General features: G+C 36.0%; 2 protein-coding genes across 4 annotated transcripts; one reads left to right on the forward strand and one right to left on the reverse strand.

Moving 5' to 3' along the window:
- Positions 1-5,110: 5,110 nt before the first annotated feature.
- Positions 5,111-8,598, reverse strand: LOC106636178 (uncharacterized). Its single transcript, XM_014348498.2, has 4 exons — positions 7,792-8,598; positions 7,038-7,698; positions 6,679-6,951; positions 5,111-6,114 (listed from the first exon to the last, which is right to left on the reverse strand). Exons 1-4 carry the CDS (start codon positions 8,076-8,078, stop codon positions 5,899-5,901), a joined length of 1,437 nt encoding a protein of 478 aa, XP_014203984.2. The 5' UTR covers positions 8,079-8,598; the 3' UTR covers positions 5,111-5,898.
- Positions 8,494-12,643, forward strand: Bug22 (cilia- and flagella-associated protein 20). 3 transcript variants are annotated; one of them, XM_089591416.1, is made up of 3 exons: positions 8,494-8,602; positions 11,512-11,797; positions 11,899-12,643. In XM_089591416.1, the coding sequence occupies exons 2-3, from the start codon at positions 11,522-11,524 to the stop codon at positions 12,202-12,204; spliced, it is 582 nt and encodes a 193-aa protein (XP_089447542.1). In that variant the 5' UTR covers positions 8,494-8,602; positions 11,512-11,521; the 3' UTR covers positions 12,205-12,643. The 3 variants fall into 3 exon arrangements, with proteins under 3 accessions (XP_089447542.1, XP_014204128.1, XP_014204129.1); XM_014348642.2 differs by lacking the exon at positions 8,494-8,602 and adding an exon at positions 10,728-10,900; XM_014348643.2 differs by lacking the exon at positions 8,494-8,602 and adding an exon at positions 11,177-11,423.
- The last annotated feature ends 2,732 nt before the right edge of the window (positions 12,644-15,375 follow it).

A 15,375-nucleotide genomic window follows, 5' to 3' on the forward strand; every position in this document is an offset into this window, starting at 1 on the left:
GACTTTAAATTAATTTAAGTGACGAGTTATAGGTAATTGGTTGTTGCCACTTGTTGAAGTTAATGTGCTGCCACTTAACGACAACAGACCCAATTTACGCACAATACCAACAATATTTTTGCGTATAGTGCGCAAAATAGTCGATGGTTTTTAGTTTTTGTTTCGTTGTTAATTTTTCCTTGCACAGATTTTTTTTAATTTTATTGGGAACAAAAAATTTACAAAAACCCCTTGAATTAACAATCACTTTAGTGCAATGTTTGCCCGCCAATTTCGAATCCCAAAACATGAAAATTATTTTGGAGCCACACAAGGAACTTACTCGTTCGCTCCATAATCCATGCAGTTTGAACTGAATAGCATCATACTAAAGTGAGTCAAAATTTATTACTTGCACATTTATCATGAGATAAAATTGAAACAATGATAATTTTCATTATATTACGAAAATGAAGTACACGACACGCAAGAAGTTTTATGTATCAAAAAAGTTAATCATGCATCTCCAGTTGAAATATATAATAAAACTTTTGTTTTAATAATACATTTATCGCACGCAAATCAAGGTGGAACTAGTGAAATTATATTAGCTCCCGCAACTATATGGAACATTTAATATTTCGTATGCATCCAAAGCTTCAATGACTCATTCTTACTTGTGGAAATTCTCTCCATGTGGGTTCTGAGATATTTGCAGATGAAAACTTTGCAAATTAACGTGGCGCTGGAATAAATAAATATTTTTTTAGGTGCTAGATTATATTAAAGTATGTACAACTGTTTCTAATTAGTTCGATTCCTCGCCGTATCAGCAAGCAGCAAGACCGGTATTTTTTAATAATTCATTAAAAATGATCGAGCATTGTACTTGCAAGTTGAAGACGTCATAAATTCGACACGAATTTTTTTTTCTTTTATTTTACGTTGTCGCCTCAAACCTATAGCAATACTGGAGCTTTTAATGTTGTAACAGTCTGGATTATTAAAAAATGAGTCTCTGTGAATACTAAACCGAGTTAAATAAAGCGCTTATAAGCAAATCAATAATAAATCTCTGACTATATATATATTATACAGCTGTTTACGCTAATCAATTGTTTTCTCTCTTCAAATGCGGATTCCAAAATAATGTTTAACATTTAGTAAGGGTAACCAAACACATTTAAAACATTGACGAGAGTTTCTCTCTATATATATATATATATATATATATATATATATATATATATTGTCGTCTCGTAAAACTAGATTTGCTGTAAATAAATGGTAACATATTGTAGTAGGTGGCTAATTAGGTATGGAAACAATAAAATAATTAATTTATAAAATCTTTCCGTTTTCTATGGTTGAAAATAATAGTGTATGCCTTGGATATTTGTGTTAGTGATGAATATCTAGCAAAAATTATAAATACTGTTACTATAGTCTATGAGTTTGCACTACGTATTTATTACATACACTCGTGAAAAAATTTTAAATTTTGTTAAGTTCACGTGAAAAATAAAATCATTTTCATCGAATGTGTTTTGGTGCATAGATTTTTTTATTCATCTACATCAGAAGTGTTGGATAATCGTGTGAAGTATAAATACATATTTTCAACATAAAGGATTTTAACACGAGAATAAAGTGTGTAAATAAATTAGTTCTTTATTATTTTGACAAGATTTTTATGAATTAAACGTGCATTTTTAACTTTTTAATGACAAACTAGATAGGTTATATATTGTAGTAAACTATATTTCAAAAATATACATATTTCGTTGATTACATCGTTTTAAGGCACTTTTTCTAACCCTATGTCACAAACATGAAGGTACATTTTTCAAATATTTATAAATTTGTAAATTTCGATAATTTTGGAAATGTTTATAACAAATGTGCCATTTGGATGGCGTTGGTTCAGATTTTCTCGTGAGTCAGAACAGTTTGCGTGTGCAGCCGAAATCGTCATCAGTTCTACAAAAAGAGAAATGTCAGCCATGCGCACCGATAAGACGGCATTGAAAGTGGATAACTTAAACTAAACCTACAGACTTTCCCTTAGAACGTAGGTTTTTCAGCGAATAGAAAAATAAGCTGATTCGTGCATTGTGGCTTCTTTCAGAATCATTATAGTCCCATTAAACACTTCTAATGATTTTTCTTGGTGACACCACCTATACTGCGATTTTCTAACACCGTAGGTATTTGAGGGCAAGGGTACGCTTTTCATTCCCACTAACGTCGAATCATAATTGACTTATAATCGCACACTCGGTGAAAGCGTAAGTGAATAAATATGCGAGTCGAGGGCCCAGGAACACATAGTCTGAGTTTACCAACCATAAGTAGTGCATCAGTTAGGAAAACCTCTGGTAGTTTAGTGCCATTACTCGCTGAATTTTCATTTGTCGTGTTTGAGTATAATAAGAGTAAAAATCAAGCGAAATGCCCAGCGCTAACATAAAAATAAACGCCTGTGACTCCAAAACGTTACAAAAAAGAAGTAAGCGTCCTTATTTTATGATTGTAAATTTTGTTAAACAGTCCGAGTCGTATCTGTGCAAACTGATCCTCTAAACGCGAATCTACGCTTGCCCAATTTTTTCCGGTAGATTTGTTTTTAAGGGACCATTTTGTATATGAGATCACGCAAAAACTTAAGTATGAATATTTTGTTCAACGGATTCGCAGTTCAATGTAGTCTAAGATCTAAGAGTTTAAAAAATAAACGCATTAGTGTTTACGTATTATTCTCTTGTGATCTACAGGAAATAGAACGGCGATAACCTGTCAACAAAAAATTATTCTGCAACGAGAGTTTGCAAAATCAAATTATTTGTCATCAACGGCTCGTCACGATTTAACAAAAAAGTTGGGTTTGACGGAGCGCGAGATAACGACGTGGTACCAAAACCGTCGATATTTGTTGAAAAAGGCAAGCAAAAAGGATTCGGAGTTGGATGCGCATTCGGTGCTTTTGCCCCAAAAACAACCTGCACCAAGCTCGCTCGAAAAGCAACAAACATCGCAACAACAGCAGTACAACCCGATCGAGTTGCAACAAGGGAATCCGGACACGGCCAATTTAGCAACACATGGTTACCACATTGCTTATAATTTGCCAACCGATTCCTCAAACACGAGCAATAGCTGGGCAAGGTAAATATATATTCAACAAAAATATTTTCGATCGGATAAAAATTAATGGTACATATGCCATTATTTTGATGGTGAATAATTTGTGCCATTATTTATGTTTCAGTAATAGCTCTAACGAAGATAGAGTTAATAATCAGTCAAGCTGTCAATACGGAACGTGTGCGCCAGTGCTAAATCAACAGCTACTCCAAGAAACAAACGATCTACTAGATGACATTAATGAGATAATCATGAGGGAGTACAGTGATTTAAATTTGTACTGGTAGTGTTTTTTATTGCTTTTGAAAGTGTTCAGTGAATCAAACTATAACTTTTATACCAAATCTAGAGTAACTAAATAACGACAAAGTACCTGAGGACTAAATTTAGCAGTAGAATTGAGCAGTAGTTTAATGAATTGATTTAATGGAATTTCTTAAGGTGTTTTTTTTAGTGATTTACTCATAAATATATTAGCGTAGTCGATAAAATGTATTAATGTAAGCGTAAAGATACAACTGTAGAAACGTATATCATCGATATGACTACATTGATTACTGAGGATACGAAAATTTGTATAAACTTTTTGTAATAATGTGTATGTACAAAGTTATTATTTTAATTAAAATATATTTTTACGCAAACAAAAGTTTATCCAGTTTTATTACAAGTAAAGAAACTAGTTGCCACCCTAAAACTTCTCGTTCTTTTTTTACTTTTATTTTAAATATTTTTCAAATTTCAATGAAGAGCCATTATTGGTAAATTAGTTCTGTAAACAAAGAACGTTGTTTAAAACTATATTTGAATAACACATATTCTATTACTAAAAAGTAAATAAAATTCTGTTTCTAAAAAATAACTCTTTTACTACTGTCTTTCTATTATACTTATAAATTTAAAGTTTTTACTCAAGAAATTTAAACACCTGAGACCCTAACACAGATAAAAAAGATAAGCCACCAACAAACGTAAACGATGATGAACTTCAACGCTGGCTTATCGCATTGCACTTACCTTTTGTATATAGTTTATACTTTTGCTCTGTTGTAAGCATACTTTGCCGTTAAAAGAAATAAAAATATACTTAAATTGTATTAGTATTTTTTTAAGTTTCTTGTCAATAAAATTATAAAAAATACAACATTAGAGGATCACCGAAGCATTAGTTAACATTTGATATTCAATGACTTTAGAATATTTTTTGGAAAAGGTATTTTTTTTACTTTCATGATTGTTAATGCATATAATATCCAATTACTTATTCGTTTTATAAATTGTATTTAAAACTACAAATTTATTGACGTCAATTATCTAATGGACATGCAGTTATCCTCTTATACTTCAAATAGATATTCGATCGAGTTATTTTTTAACCTCCAATTAACTCCAATTAATATGAATCACATAATTTATATTTTCTTTTTGACATATTTTTGTGTATATACATATTCCCATACACATAAAACTGCTGCAATAGCAAGCTTACACTTTTCAACTTGTTTTAATCCAATGAAAATATATTGATATTTTGATTTTTAGTTGTTAAATTCAGGAAAAATAAAATGAAAGTTCAAAGTGTATTTGTTCCTGTTTCATTAGAATTTTTTAAAATTATCACAACATGCATGAAAAAAAAAAAAATTAACTTTAGCTTTTGAAATACAATTTATTAGTATTACATTAAAACTCACACATGTTCCAATACTATAATAATGCTTGAACGAATATAATATTTTTGGAGGTTTGACGATTTTGGAAAATACACAACCAAAGGCGATAATGAGAAAAGTTTTAATTAATTTAAAACAATTTTAGTACCAAGTGCTTATGACAAAGAATGTAATCACACCGCAAAAACTAACAAGTCCATACTGGTTCATTTGTTGTCGGTCGGTTGCGATACTTTCCAATAACCCGGAAATCGTAAAAAATACTTTTAGACACGGGAGCCGATCACATAAATACCTACAAATTTTTATGGTAACTTTGGCCCACTACATTTTGCCGCCGAGAGGGGCTACGCAGAAATGATCAAACTACTAAGTATTGAAAGTCGGAGCGGACGTGAAAGTTGTCAATGTTGGACGACGTAGAGCTTTGCATATGGCAATTGCAATAGAGTACGGTACAGTAATTTTTTAAATTCATATCTTAATTCATTTATAGCCGTAGACCGTAATAAACTTTCAATTATAATTGTGAAAAAAGTTTTGTCAGAAATGCGGATTTTTTATCGCCATCCTGAAAAAGGATAATCTTCTTTCCTCGTATAGCTATTAATTAAAATAACTGTTTTTTTCATATTTGTGTAAGCATTTTATGATGTGCGCTATGAAAGCTATTTTTAATACAAATGCCTTGAGATTATTTAATTTACTACACAGACCATAAACAATTCAATAACACTTGTATTATGATACGTTCGACCACATTAAATATGTTTCCTTTCAAGTATTAAATACTCATATCTAAGTCATAAAGATTTAAAAAAACTGATGCCTTAAGCATAACTGTAAGTATTGAAATGTAAAAAAGTTTTTCAATATTAAGATAAGAATTTTCAAAATACTTCAAATTTTTTAATCGAAGTAATTTCACGTTAAAAAATAAGAGTCAACTATTACGAATAGTTGTAACCTATAATACTGATGAGTACTAAACTTACAAAACATGTAAATCTCATGAGTCCAATTTTTAAACGAAGCATGAGATCAAAGCAACACACATACACATATACTATTGTTACACAAACAATACTTTCAAAACGATACTTTAACACACTTTTTTTAATTTTATGTTTCTAAAGTGTTTTTTTAACTCATTTTTATCACACTTTTTAATACTGGTCAAATTGTTCAAGTATCCGTGAATGTCCTTCAGATCCTCTGGAACTTGTAGATAGATCCTATCAAACTCTGGCAGCACTTCTTCACGAACCAATTTGAAAATGTTATAACTCCGACGAGTAATCATACCATCATAGAATTTCTGAGAATAATAACACAAGTTTGTACAAAATTACATTTTTTTTTAAACGAGTGCATATAAATTGACGAAAAAAAAAAAAAATTACTTGCACGATTCATTTATACATTGGATTAACGGAGAAAAAACAGGTGCAATTTCAACTGCAGGATTTTATGTAAAAATCCTTATCATAGTTTAATGTATCAATATTTTGTCAGCAAATGTCATGCAGATAATACAATTACAAACTATGGAAAAAAAATTAAAACGATTTTCATTGTATCTGGTGTGCAAAAAACGATTTTTTTCGCTGTTTTTGTACATCTACTTTGTATTACAAAGAAATAAAACAAATTTTCATTGTGCAGCCGAACATGTAACGTGTACGTAAAAGAAGTTATAGCTAAAAAACTATTTTTTTTCCCTCGGATAAAAACCTTCATACCCGAACTTACCTAAAAAATGTAAGCCTATTCGTATGATAATTTTGGCACTCCCATAAACAGGTAACGACTAAAAATTGACTGAAAAAAAAAAAAAAAAAAAAAAAAAAAAAAAAAAAAGGTTTCGCTACGAAGCTCTCACCTGCAAGTGACCGCCTCGCGGATTGATCCGAATGGCCTTCGAAAAATAAACCAGGGCATTCTTGACGTCTTTGCCCTTGAAAAAGTACTGCACGGCCACGTTCAACAGCAACAATTGCTGCAAATAAACGTCGTTCTCGTACTTTCGGACCATACCCTTGAAGTAACCGACGCAGTCGAACTGCGGCAGCAGCTTCGCCATCATGTCGACGTACTGCATCTCCGCCTTACCATTGCCGCACTTGGCCGCCTCGTAAAAGTACGTGGACGCCAACTGAAAGACACACCCCAACCATCCGTTTATCTTCAAAAACGTCAAACAACTCTCATACACATATACATATACATATATATGTATACCTTGTACAAACCCAGCCTCTCGCAGTAAATGCCCCTGTAGTGCAGGTACATCGAGTTCCCGGGGGCAAGCTCGCGCACCCGCTCCAAGCACGCTTGGGCGAGATGCAAGTACCCGGGGATCCTGACAAAACCCAAGGCCAGCCTCAGATTGATCCCCACGCTTTTGGAGCCCCGCGCGAACGCCCCGAGGTACAGCCGCGCTGCCCGCTCGAACTCCCTGCTCTCCCGGTGCATCAGCGCCGCGAACACCCCGTAAAACGGCTCCCCGGAGAGGTCGTAGGCCATGGCCAGGTGGACGCGCTCCTCCCGCCCGGGCTCGAACGACGGCCCGTCCCGGCGCCGCAGCCGACGGAGGTTCTTCCCCAGCACAAAGTGCCACAAGGGGCAGGCCGGGCTGGCGCGCACCGCCTCCCGGGCCAGGGCCGTCGCCCGGTCGAGCTCCTCCTCGTGGAACATCGACCAGGCCACGCTCTTGCAGCCAGCCAGGGTCGCGCGAGCCACCAACTCTTGCTCCCGGGGTCTTGCAGCCGCGTCGTCGCACTCCCATTTTTCGATGGCCGGTGTCGAGCGGTGCGGCTGGATTATCCTGGATAAATGGCACCGCGTGGCTTGGACGATGTGCTCGAGGACCGTAGGCGAGATCCCTTGTCGGGCCACTTGTCTTTACGACCCAGGGAATAACGTATACACATATATGTTTTGCAAAAAAAAACAAAAAAAAAAAACGTGTTTGAAAAAAAAAAGAGCCACTCACTGGCGGTCCAGTTTGCCGAGGCATTGGTCGGCCAGTCGCGCTCGTTCCTGGGCCCGGTCGAGCTTGCGTTGAGTCGCGTTGATGTAAACCATGACCGCGGCCTGGACGATGGCGACGACCGGCTGCTCGTCGAAGCCGACCTCGAGCTCTTGCTCCTCCTCGTAGCTCGCGGCCAGGCTCGCGTCGATACCCCAGACGAAGGGCGACTCGAGCGCGAGGTCGTTGGTGTCGCGCGGCGCTTCCCTGGCTTCGTCCACACTCGTCCTGGCTATGTGCGTTGGGGCCATGGTTTGTACCTTTTTTTGCGGTCGCGAGTTTTCGAGGGACGATAGGTCACGGGTGCCGAAGAAAACAATCTCGGGTGAACGATGCCCTTATACGCGGTGGGGCAGTCTAAGAGTCTATATACACGCACGAGCACCGACCTCAGATGGCGAGTTTCTCGGAAAAATGGCCAATGTGTACGTGTACAAGTATAGAAATGAGTGGCACTCGTGCGCGTGTGATGAATACAAATTTATGAGTGTACCTGTGCATGTGTGTTTATTGCAAATGAAACAATACTCGCAAATATATTGTTTTGCGAGATCGCGTGGAATGTTCTTGGATTGAGAAATCAGTCAGAAAGTGTCTGCCTGGATATATGATATATATATCTCCTTACCCTTTTGTCCTACTTTTTATTGCGCGCAACACCGTTTGTTTATACTTGTTACTTTCTTGAATATTATAAAAGCGTGATGTGAGTGTACATATAGTTATAGACATAATATAATGGGATGTTCCACATTACGTCAGACGGCCGAAAGAGGTACGATTTTGTGGATTTTTTTTGACGAAAACACTTCAAACTTGTGACCGTCACTCGTGGCTTTGGCGTACATTAAAAAAAAACTAATGAGTAGTATTTTCATGAAGGACTATCGGCCAGCATATAGGTTTCGACAAAAATATATTTTTTACCGTCTGACTTGACGCGGGACATGTCACATACATAATATATTACATAAAACTACATCCATAGCGCTTTCTTGGACTATGATATATAAGTAAAGTATAAATGTCGATTCCTAAATTTAACAAACAGATCAGAAGGTGTGCCCCTATTCTTACATTTATGTACTTACTACGAAAGGTAATATACTTTAGTGTATGTAAGTTTTGCTCGTATACACAAGTTTTTGTATATAAATTGATCGATAAATTACCTTTATTTATTAGATTTTTGGAACTACGCTGTAGGAACACAATTATACACTACGTGTTTTTGTTTATCTCAGATACTGTATATTGTAAAATAATATACATACATGGGTCATTTTACGAATAATGCCATTTTTATTGGCCCTGTCAATTGAAACGTTTTTTTAAATACTTACTTAAATGATAAATAGTGTTTTTCTGATAAAGTTCCATCAAAAATTAGATCATAAAAAACGATATTGCTTTTATTTCAAACGGAAATAAGGGCGACTACGTTGGCGTTATAAGCTTGTCCCATTATGTCCCTACTCTAATCCTCCATGCGTTTGTGTAATGGCCATTTGCAATTGTCGTTTTTGTTCCTTAGTTTTCGGCACAATACTGACATAGTCAATAGCTTTTGAGAGAAAAATGATTTCGTGAGTAATCAAATTCTAATGATCTCGAAAAAAGCGACCCTATAGTTGGAATCGCAGTCCGTGACAAAGATTTTTTTTCCCCAGGGAAAAACAATGAGCCGTCCTTGGTCGTGGAATTTGGCGTATTTCAGATACACGAAAATAATTGTTTTCCTTGGTATGAAATAAGGCAAGGCAGCACCTCGTCAGACATCTCTGACCTGTTCTGATGGACCATAAATACTTACATGCGGCTACACGGAGCGCCCTTACAAGCTTTACCGCACCATTAAAAAAAAGTAAAAAATAATTTTAATTACATCCTAACTCTTCGCTACTTTAATTGTACTTTATTAGAATGACAGAACACAGATAATTACTAACCTTTTACGAACATATATTTCTTATATATGTGTAAGACCTGAAGTATTACGTGGGTAAAATGTTTTAAAATACATTTATATCTAAATTTACAACTGTATTGATGGATTCGAAAATAATTACAAACGTTTTTAAAGTAAAAATTAAACAGTACCACTAGTTTATTTGGATACAGATACTTATACATGCAAGTACTCATTGTGACCAAAGTTCTAAAAACGCTGATTTTTCTTTTTCTTTCTTTTTTTTTTTTTTTGCCAAATTTCACTAATAGTAAAAAAAGCATTCAAGGGGCGTACATTTTCCAATAATACTGTTGCTTAAGGATACGATCCAAAAAAAAAGTAAAGTACTAGTATTATGATTAGAGTGTGTTGGATTGCAAACAAAAAATATTTTTCAAGTGGCAACAATCAATCGATAAATGTTAGATGGATTTTCACGAGTTTTTTACGTAAGAAGGTAATGCTTAAAAACTAAGACTCACACTTAGATGACGTATTTATAAATTATTCACAAAAGTGTTTTACATATAATCCTATGATAGTGTGTATCAATAATGAATGCTTAAGATAAAAAAAAAAAAAAAAAAATGCTGCCCCATACGACCTAGCTCTAAAAGCAGAAATAATTTTTTGTTTTTGTTTAAATTCTTACGACTTTGTTTATTAACGTAAACAGTTGGGATTTAGACAAGGGATACTCTTAAATACCTACATATTTAAGGAAAAATCATTAAACAAATTATTAATTAAAGCTATTTCTCGCAATCAAGATCAAATACTCAAAAAGAGGTGTCGATATATTGTATATATTTGTCGGTCGGTACAGTCACTGCCTGTCGCACCGTCCGCCGGTGCATCTATTATTCATTAACGCTCCGCTAGATGGCGCCGATTTGGACCTCCATCTTTGTTATTGTTTCTTTCTTGTTGAAAGCGGCAATGTGTGTGCTATCACTTAATTAACCACAACATGTGTATCTTCGAAGTAAAAAATTCGTCCTTGCAATTTGTTTTTACTTATAAGTAGATGTAAAATAATTTTCAAGTTGTTCGACGCATTTTGAAGTTCAACCCGACAATACGTGAAGACGTGCAATTTTGTTTAATTTTATATTTTATAAGGTATATTACAATAAAATGCATTCAAGCATTAACAGTTATTTTTTACAACCGTATTCTATTGTACCAAGAGTGTTTCTATATTTATAAACAAATCGAGTGGTGAAACAAGTGACGTTTCTTCGAACTTTTTGTCAATTTCAAACGTTCGTTTCCCCCGACACTTTTTTAGGTTAAGCCCGTCAAAATCAATAGTTTTAATTGTCCTTGAAGAAGTAACTCAAGTAGCACAGTCGAGTTCTTGCTTTGAACGACTTTGATATTTGACATAGTTTTCTCCCTCGTTAATAGTAATAATTAGAGATTCGTATATTCGTCTTCAATGCGAGTCCTCGAAAATCTTGTGAAGTGTGTGCACGCCTAGCCTGCTTTTGTCTGCAGGGCCAATCCTCTCTTTCTCTCATCATATTTCCCCAACGACCTTACTATTGATAAAACTCCGAAATTACCTTTGCAAGTCTATAGGCGGATGCCACAAGCGCAATAACTCCGCATCTCGAATAAAAAAAATGTACACTCGACAGAAGTAATAATAATATGAAATTGAACTGTATTATTAAGTATACGAGTTTTAGTTTTTATATCGTAATGTCAAAGTGTCATTTATTTTACAGGTAAACGAAAATGTTCAAGAACACGTTTCAAAGTGGCTTTCTGTCAATTCTCTACAGCATAGGCAGCAAACCGTTGCAAATTTGGGACAAGAAAGTTAGAAATGGACACATCAAAAGAATCACAGACAATGACATTCAGAGCTTGGTTCTGGAAATCCTGGGCAGCAACGTCAGTACAACATACATCACGTGTCCTGCAGATCCCAGAAAGACCCTGGGGATAAAACTGCCTTTTCTGGTTATGATTATTAAAAATTTGAAAAAGTACTTTACCTTCGAAGTGCAAGTCAGTATTCAATCATCATTATTTTTATCTTACTAATACGTTTTCGTATTTCATTAGTGCCATTTTCATTTTTTTTTTTTTTTTTTCTATAATTGTTGCAGATTATTGATGATAAAAATGTAAGAAGACGTTTCAGAGCAAGTAACTACCAATCCACGACCAGAGTAAAACCATTTATTTGCACAATGCCAATGAGACTTGATGATGGTTGGAATCAAATACAATTCAACTTGGCTGATTTCACGCGAAGAGCGTATGGAACAAATTATGTAGAAACTCTAAGGGTGCAAATTCATGCAAATTGTAGGATTAGAAGGGTTTACTTTTCTGATCGATTGTACTCTGAAGATGAGTTACCAGCAGAATTCAAATTATTCTTACCTATTCAGAATAAGGTCAAGTGCTAATGAATAACAATTATTTTAGTGCTCTAAATTGGTTTCAAATAAAAAATATAGTTAAATTAAAAACATAGCAAAACTTAATCACAAACGCTAAAAAAATTTAATGTTTGACTGATAATGACACTAAATGTGATATTTTTATTTGTTACTGCAAAAAGTGATCAGATACTTAGTATATCATTAGTACAAATGGTCGACTGGAGTATTTTTTTGGAAAGAAAATGTATGTGCTTACAATTATTGTGAACTTAATTTAATGATATGTGTGAATCAATTATGCTAATGGTGAGGCACAAATGCGATGTGTCTATCGAAAGAAGATAAATACTGTTGTGCATTAAATCTTGTCAGTCAGTGCCTTGCTTTTCATATTCACAGACTTTGCACCTTAAATGATAAGCAATCACCTATCATGTTAAAATTTTCTTTCAGTCCTAAGTTAACCTGCTTTTAATAAATAATTTTTACAAACTTACTCATTACCATTGTTTCCAGCAACCCACTTAAATATGAAAGCTATCCTGATATTGCACAAGTACATGAGAAATTCTGCAAAAAATGAGTTGAATTTTACTTTGCGTTTTCTGCACTTTTTTTTTTTTTTTTTTTTTTTTTTTTCATTTAAGGTAAACAAATACAACAGTTGTCTCCCTGAAAAATCCTCTTTCAAAATGTGACTAGTCAGAAATCCAAAGTTAAAATCACAGTGAGAAAAAGCTTTCAAGTGAATCTTGTCAAGTTTATAATTTCCTGATCAAAAGTTTAATACAGTTGAAGGTCATTCGTCAAATTCAAATAATGTTCATAAAAATGATCAAAATTTAAATAAAATTTGATTGCTGCCCGTTTCCCGATATTATTTTTCAACTCAAAAAGTCAGCTCCGATAATAAATTACACATTGTATAAAAAATACGTACTTATTTAATCCTAGGTGAAAAAAAGCTGCAATTTACCCAATAAAATAATTGCAATGATTAACAATAACGTCTCAAACCTAATATCTATGCTCTCGCATGCGTTGATTTTCCCTTTAAATTGAATATTTTCACATCGACAAAACGTATAATCAATCTTACCTAAATGTACCGACGAAAAAAAGCGAACCGTTAATTTTTCACGTCTTAAATTAAGAAAAATTACAAAAATTACATATTGCGCGCATCGAATCCCCTACATGACACGAAATATCCAAAAAGTCAAACAAAGCGAAACACAATAATACAAAACGTAATATATTCTCAAGGAGCCCCCGTAACTTGTAGTTCTTCGAACGAAAACAAAACGAGATATAGCTCGCCACTGCAACCCTTTCGACTCATTTTCTCTTACTGTCATATATTATTCATCGACTTAATTAAGTATATACCTAATATATACATTTCAGGCAGCGGTCATACACACACGTATAGCTCAGGTCACTCGCAACACCTATTCACGTACTACAGCAATCCACAAGTAAGTATGATGCACACATATCAGCAGCAAAGTAAGCGCCCATCGACACATTAATTGCTAATTATTGAGTATTGATTTTTTTTTTTTTTTTTTTTAACATGGGCAGTAGAGGGGTAGAGGCGGGGGGGGGGGGGTGACGCCATCCCCATATTTTCCTTTTTACCCCGGGAAAGGGGAGATGGAAAAAGAGCCAGCCGGTGCACCCTGACCCGCGTGCGAAGGGACAATTAAAACACGTCGCGCGCACACCCTCCCTCCCGATTATTTCCGGTCCAGAAGGAAGGGGTGTGAAAGCTCGCGCTTGCGCCGAAAGCTGGACCGTTTCGGAGTCTGCGGGAAAAAAAAAGAAAAATTCGAAAGCTCTTGTTCTCGATTGGTTCGCAAAGACGCGCGAGTCATTGTTTTTCTACAAACATTTTCTGGATGAAGTATGAAATTGCTTATCGCGTCACGTTTACACGGGGGATACATTAATGTAGGCACGTAAATGGCAAAAAAGAATGGGAGGGGGGGGGTGGCAAAACTGATTGTATATATAAACAGCCAGAGATGAGTTTTTGTAAAATTTATTTGTAACGAGCAACCACTAATCGTAGCTACGATTTGTCACGTGGTAGCGCGCGTCAGCGAGAAAGAAATATAATAAGCAAGCAAATGGGTATATCGCTAAAAATGGCGGAGCAATTAAAGGGCGCGAACAGAGTTCGTCGTGGCGTCAATAATCAGTTACGATTCGTCTCAACACTCTACTGTGACCGGAGGCAATTGTCACAATATTTTTTTTTTCATACCTTCCATTTCAGGGACGAAAAAACGTCCACCACTCTGCAAAAGAACCTCCCCCCTCCCCCCAAAGGTTTATTTATAAGAGCTCGAGCTATAGTGTACATATTATTGTGTGGAGGGGCACGCGGGGGGAGGCAGACGAGGCGGAGGTACAGAACCGCAGCTAAAATAAAACCGCGATCCATAACATCGGTGGGAAGGGATGTGTGTGGGTGTGTAATGTATCGCACCCTTCCCCCACCCCTGTATACCTTAGCTGCCAACCCACTTCTGTGGGCGTATAGACACAGGTTTATTTATAAATACCCTCCTGAAAAAATCATCCCCTCGAAGGAAGGAAAAGTTTGATAGGGTTGTATAGACACACACACACATATTACCCGAATGGACACTTAACGCGAAACGTGTCTATACCTACAACACCGGAGGAAGGGTTGATACACGAGACGAAGGGTGCACACGTATACATGTTATACGTAGTAATAATAAACGTATATATACCGCGCGGCGTACAACCCGTGGAGGAGGGTTGGTGGGGTGGATAGAAAGAGCAGACGAGGAGGGAAAAAGATCAGCGGTGGTAGTGGTGTGGTGCGCCCCTACCTGGATCCGCTGCGAGGCTGGAAATGAAGAAGACGAAGAAGAAACGCCAGCGGCGGGCGAAGGGAGGGCTCGTCGGGAATAATGTAATTGTCGTGGTGAGGAGAGGAGGGCGGAGGACCGTAACCGAAGCGTCGCGCGCTTTTAGTGGAAAAAGTGCGCCGAGACGAGATAGATGCCGTCGGCCGCGGACGCTGCATATCATATTTATTTATACACATATACATATACACCGTGTAGCCCCTAAACATATTATATACATGTATATGTATATTGTTTACGGGCGTTGTATATATACGCTGACCTGGGGCATCGTAAATAAAAATTGATA

The sequence above is a fragment of the Copidosoma floridanum genome, unplaced genomic scaffold, assembly GCF_036245765.1.
Source record: "Copidosoma floridanum isolate Cflo_tuat_1 unplaced genomic scaffold, Cflo_Japanese_pri ptg000013l, whole genome shotgun sequence".
NCBI lineage: Eukaryota > Metazoa > Arthropoda > Insecta > Hymenoptera > Encyrtidae > Copidosoma > Copidosoma floridanum.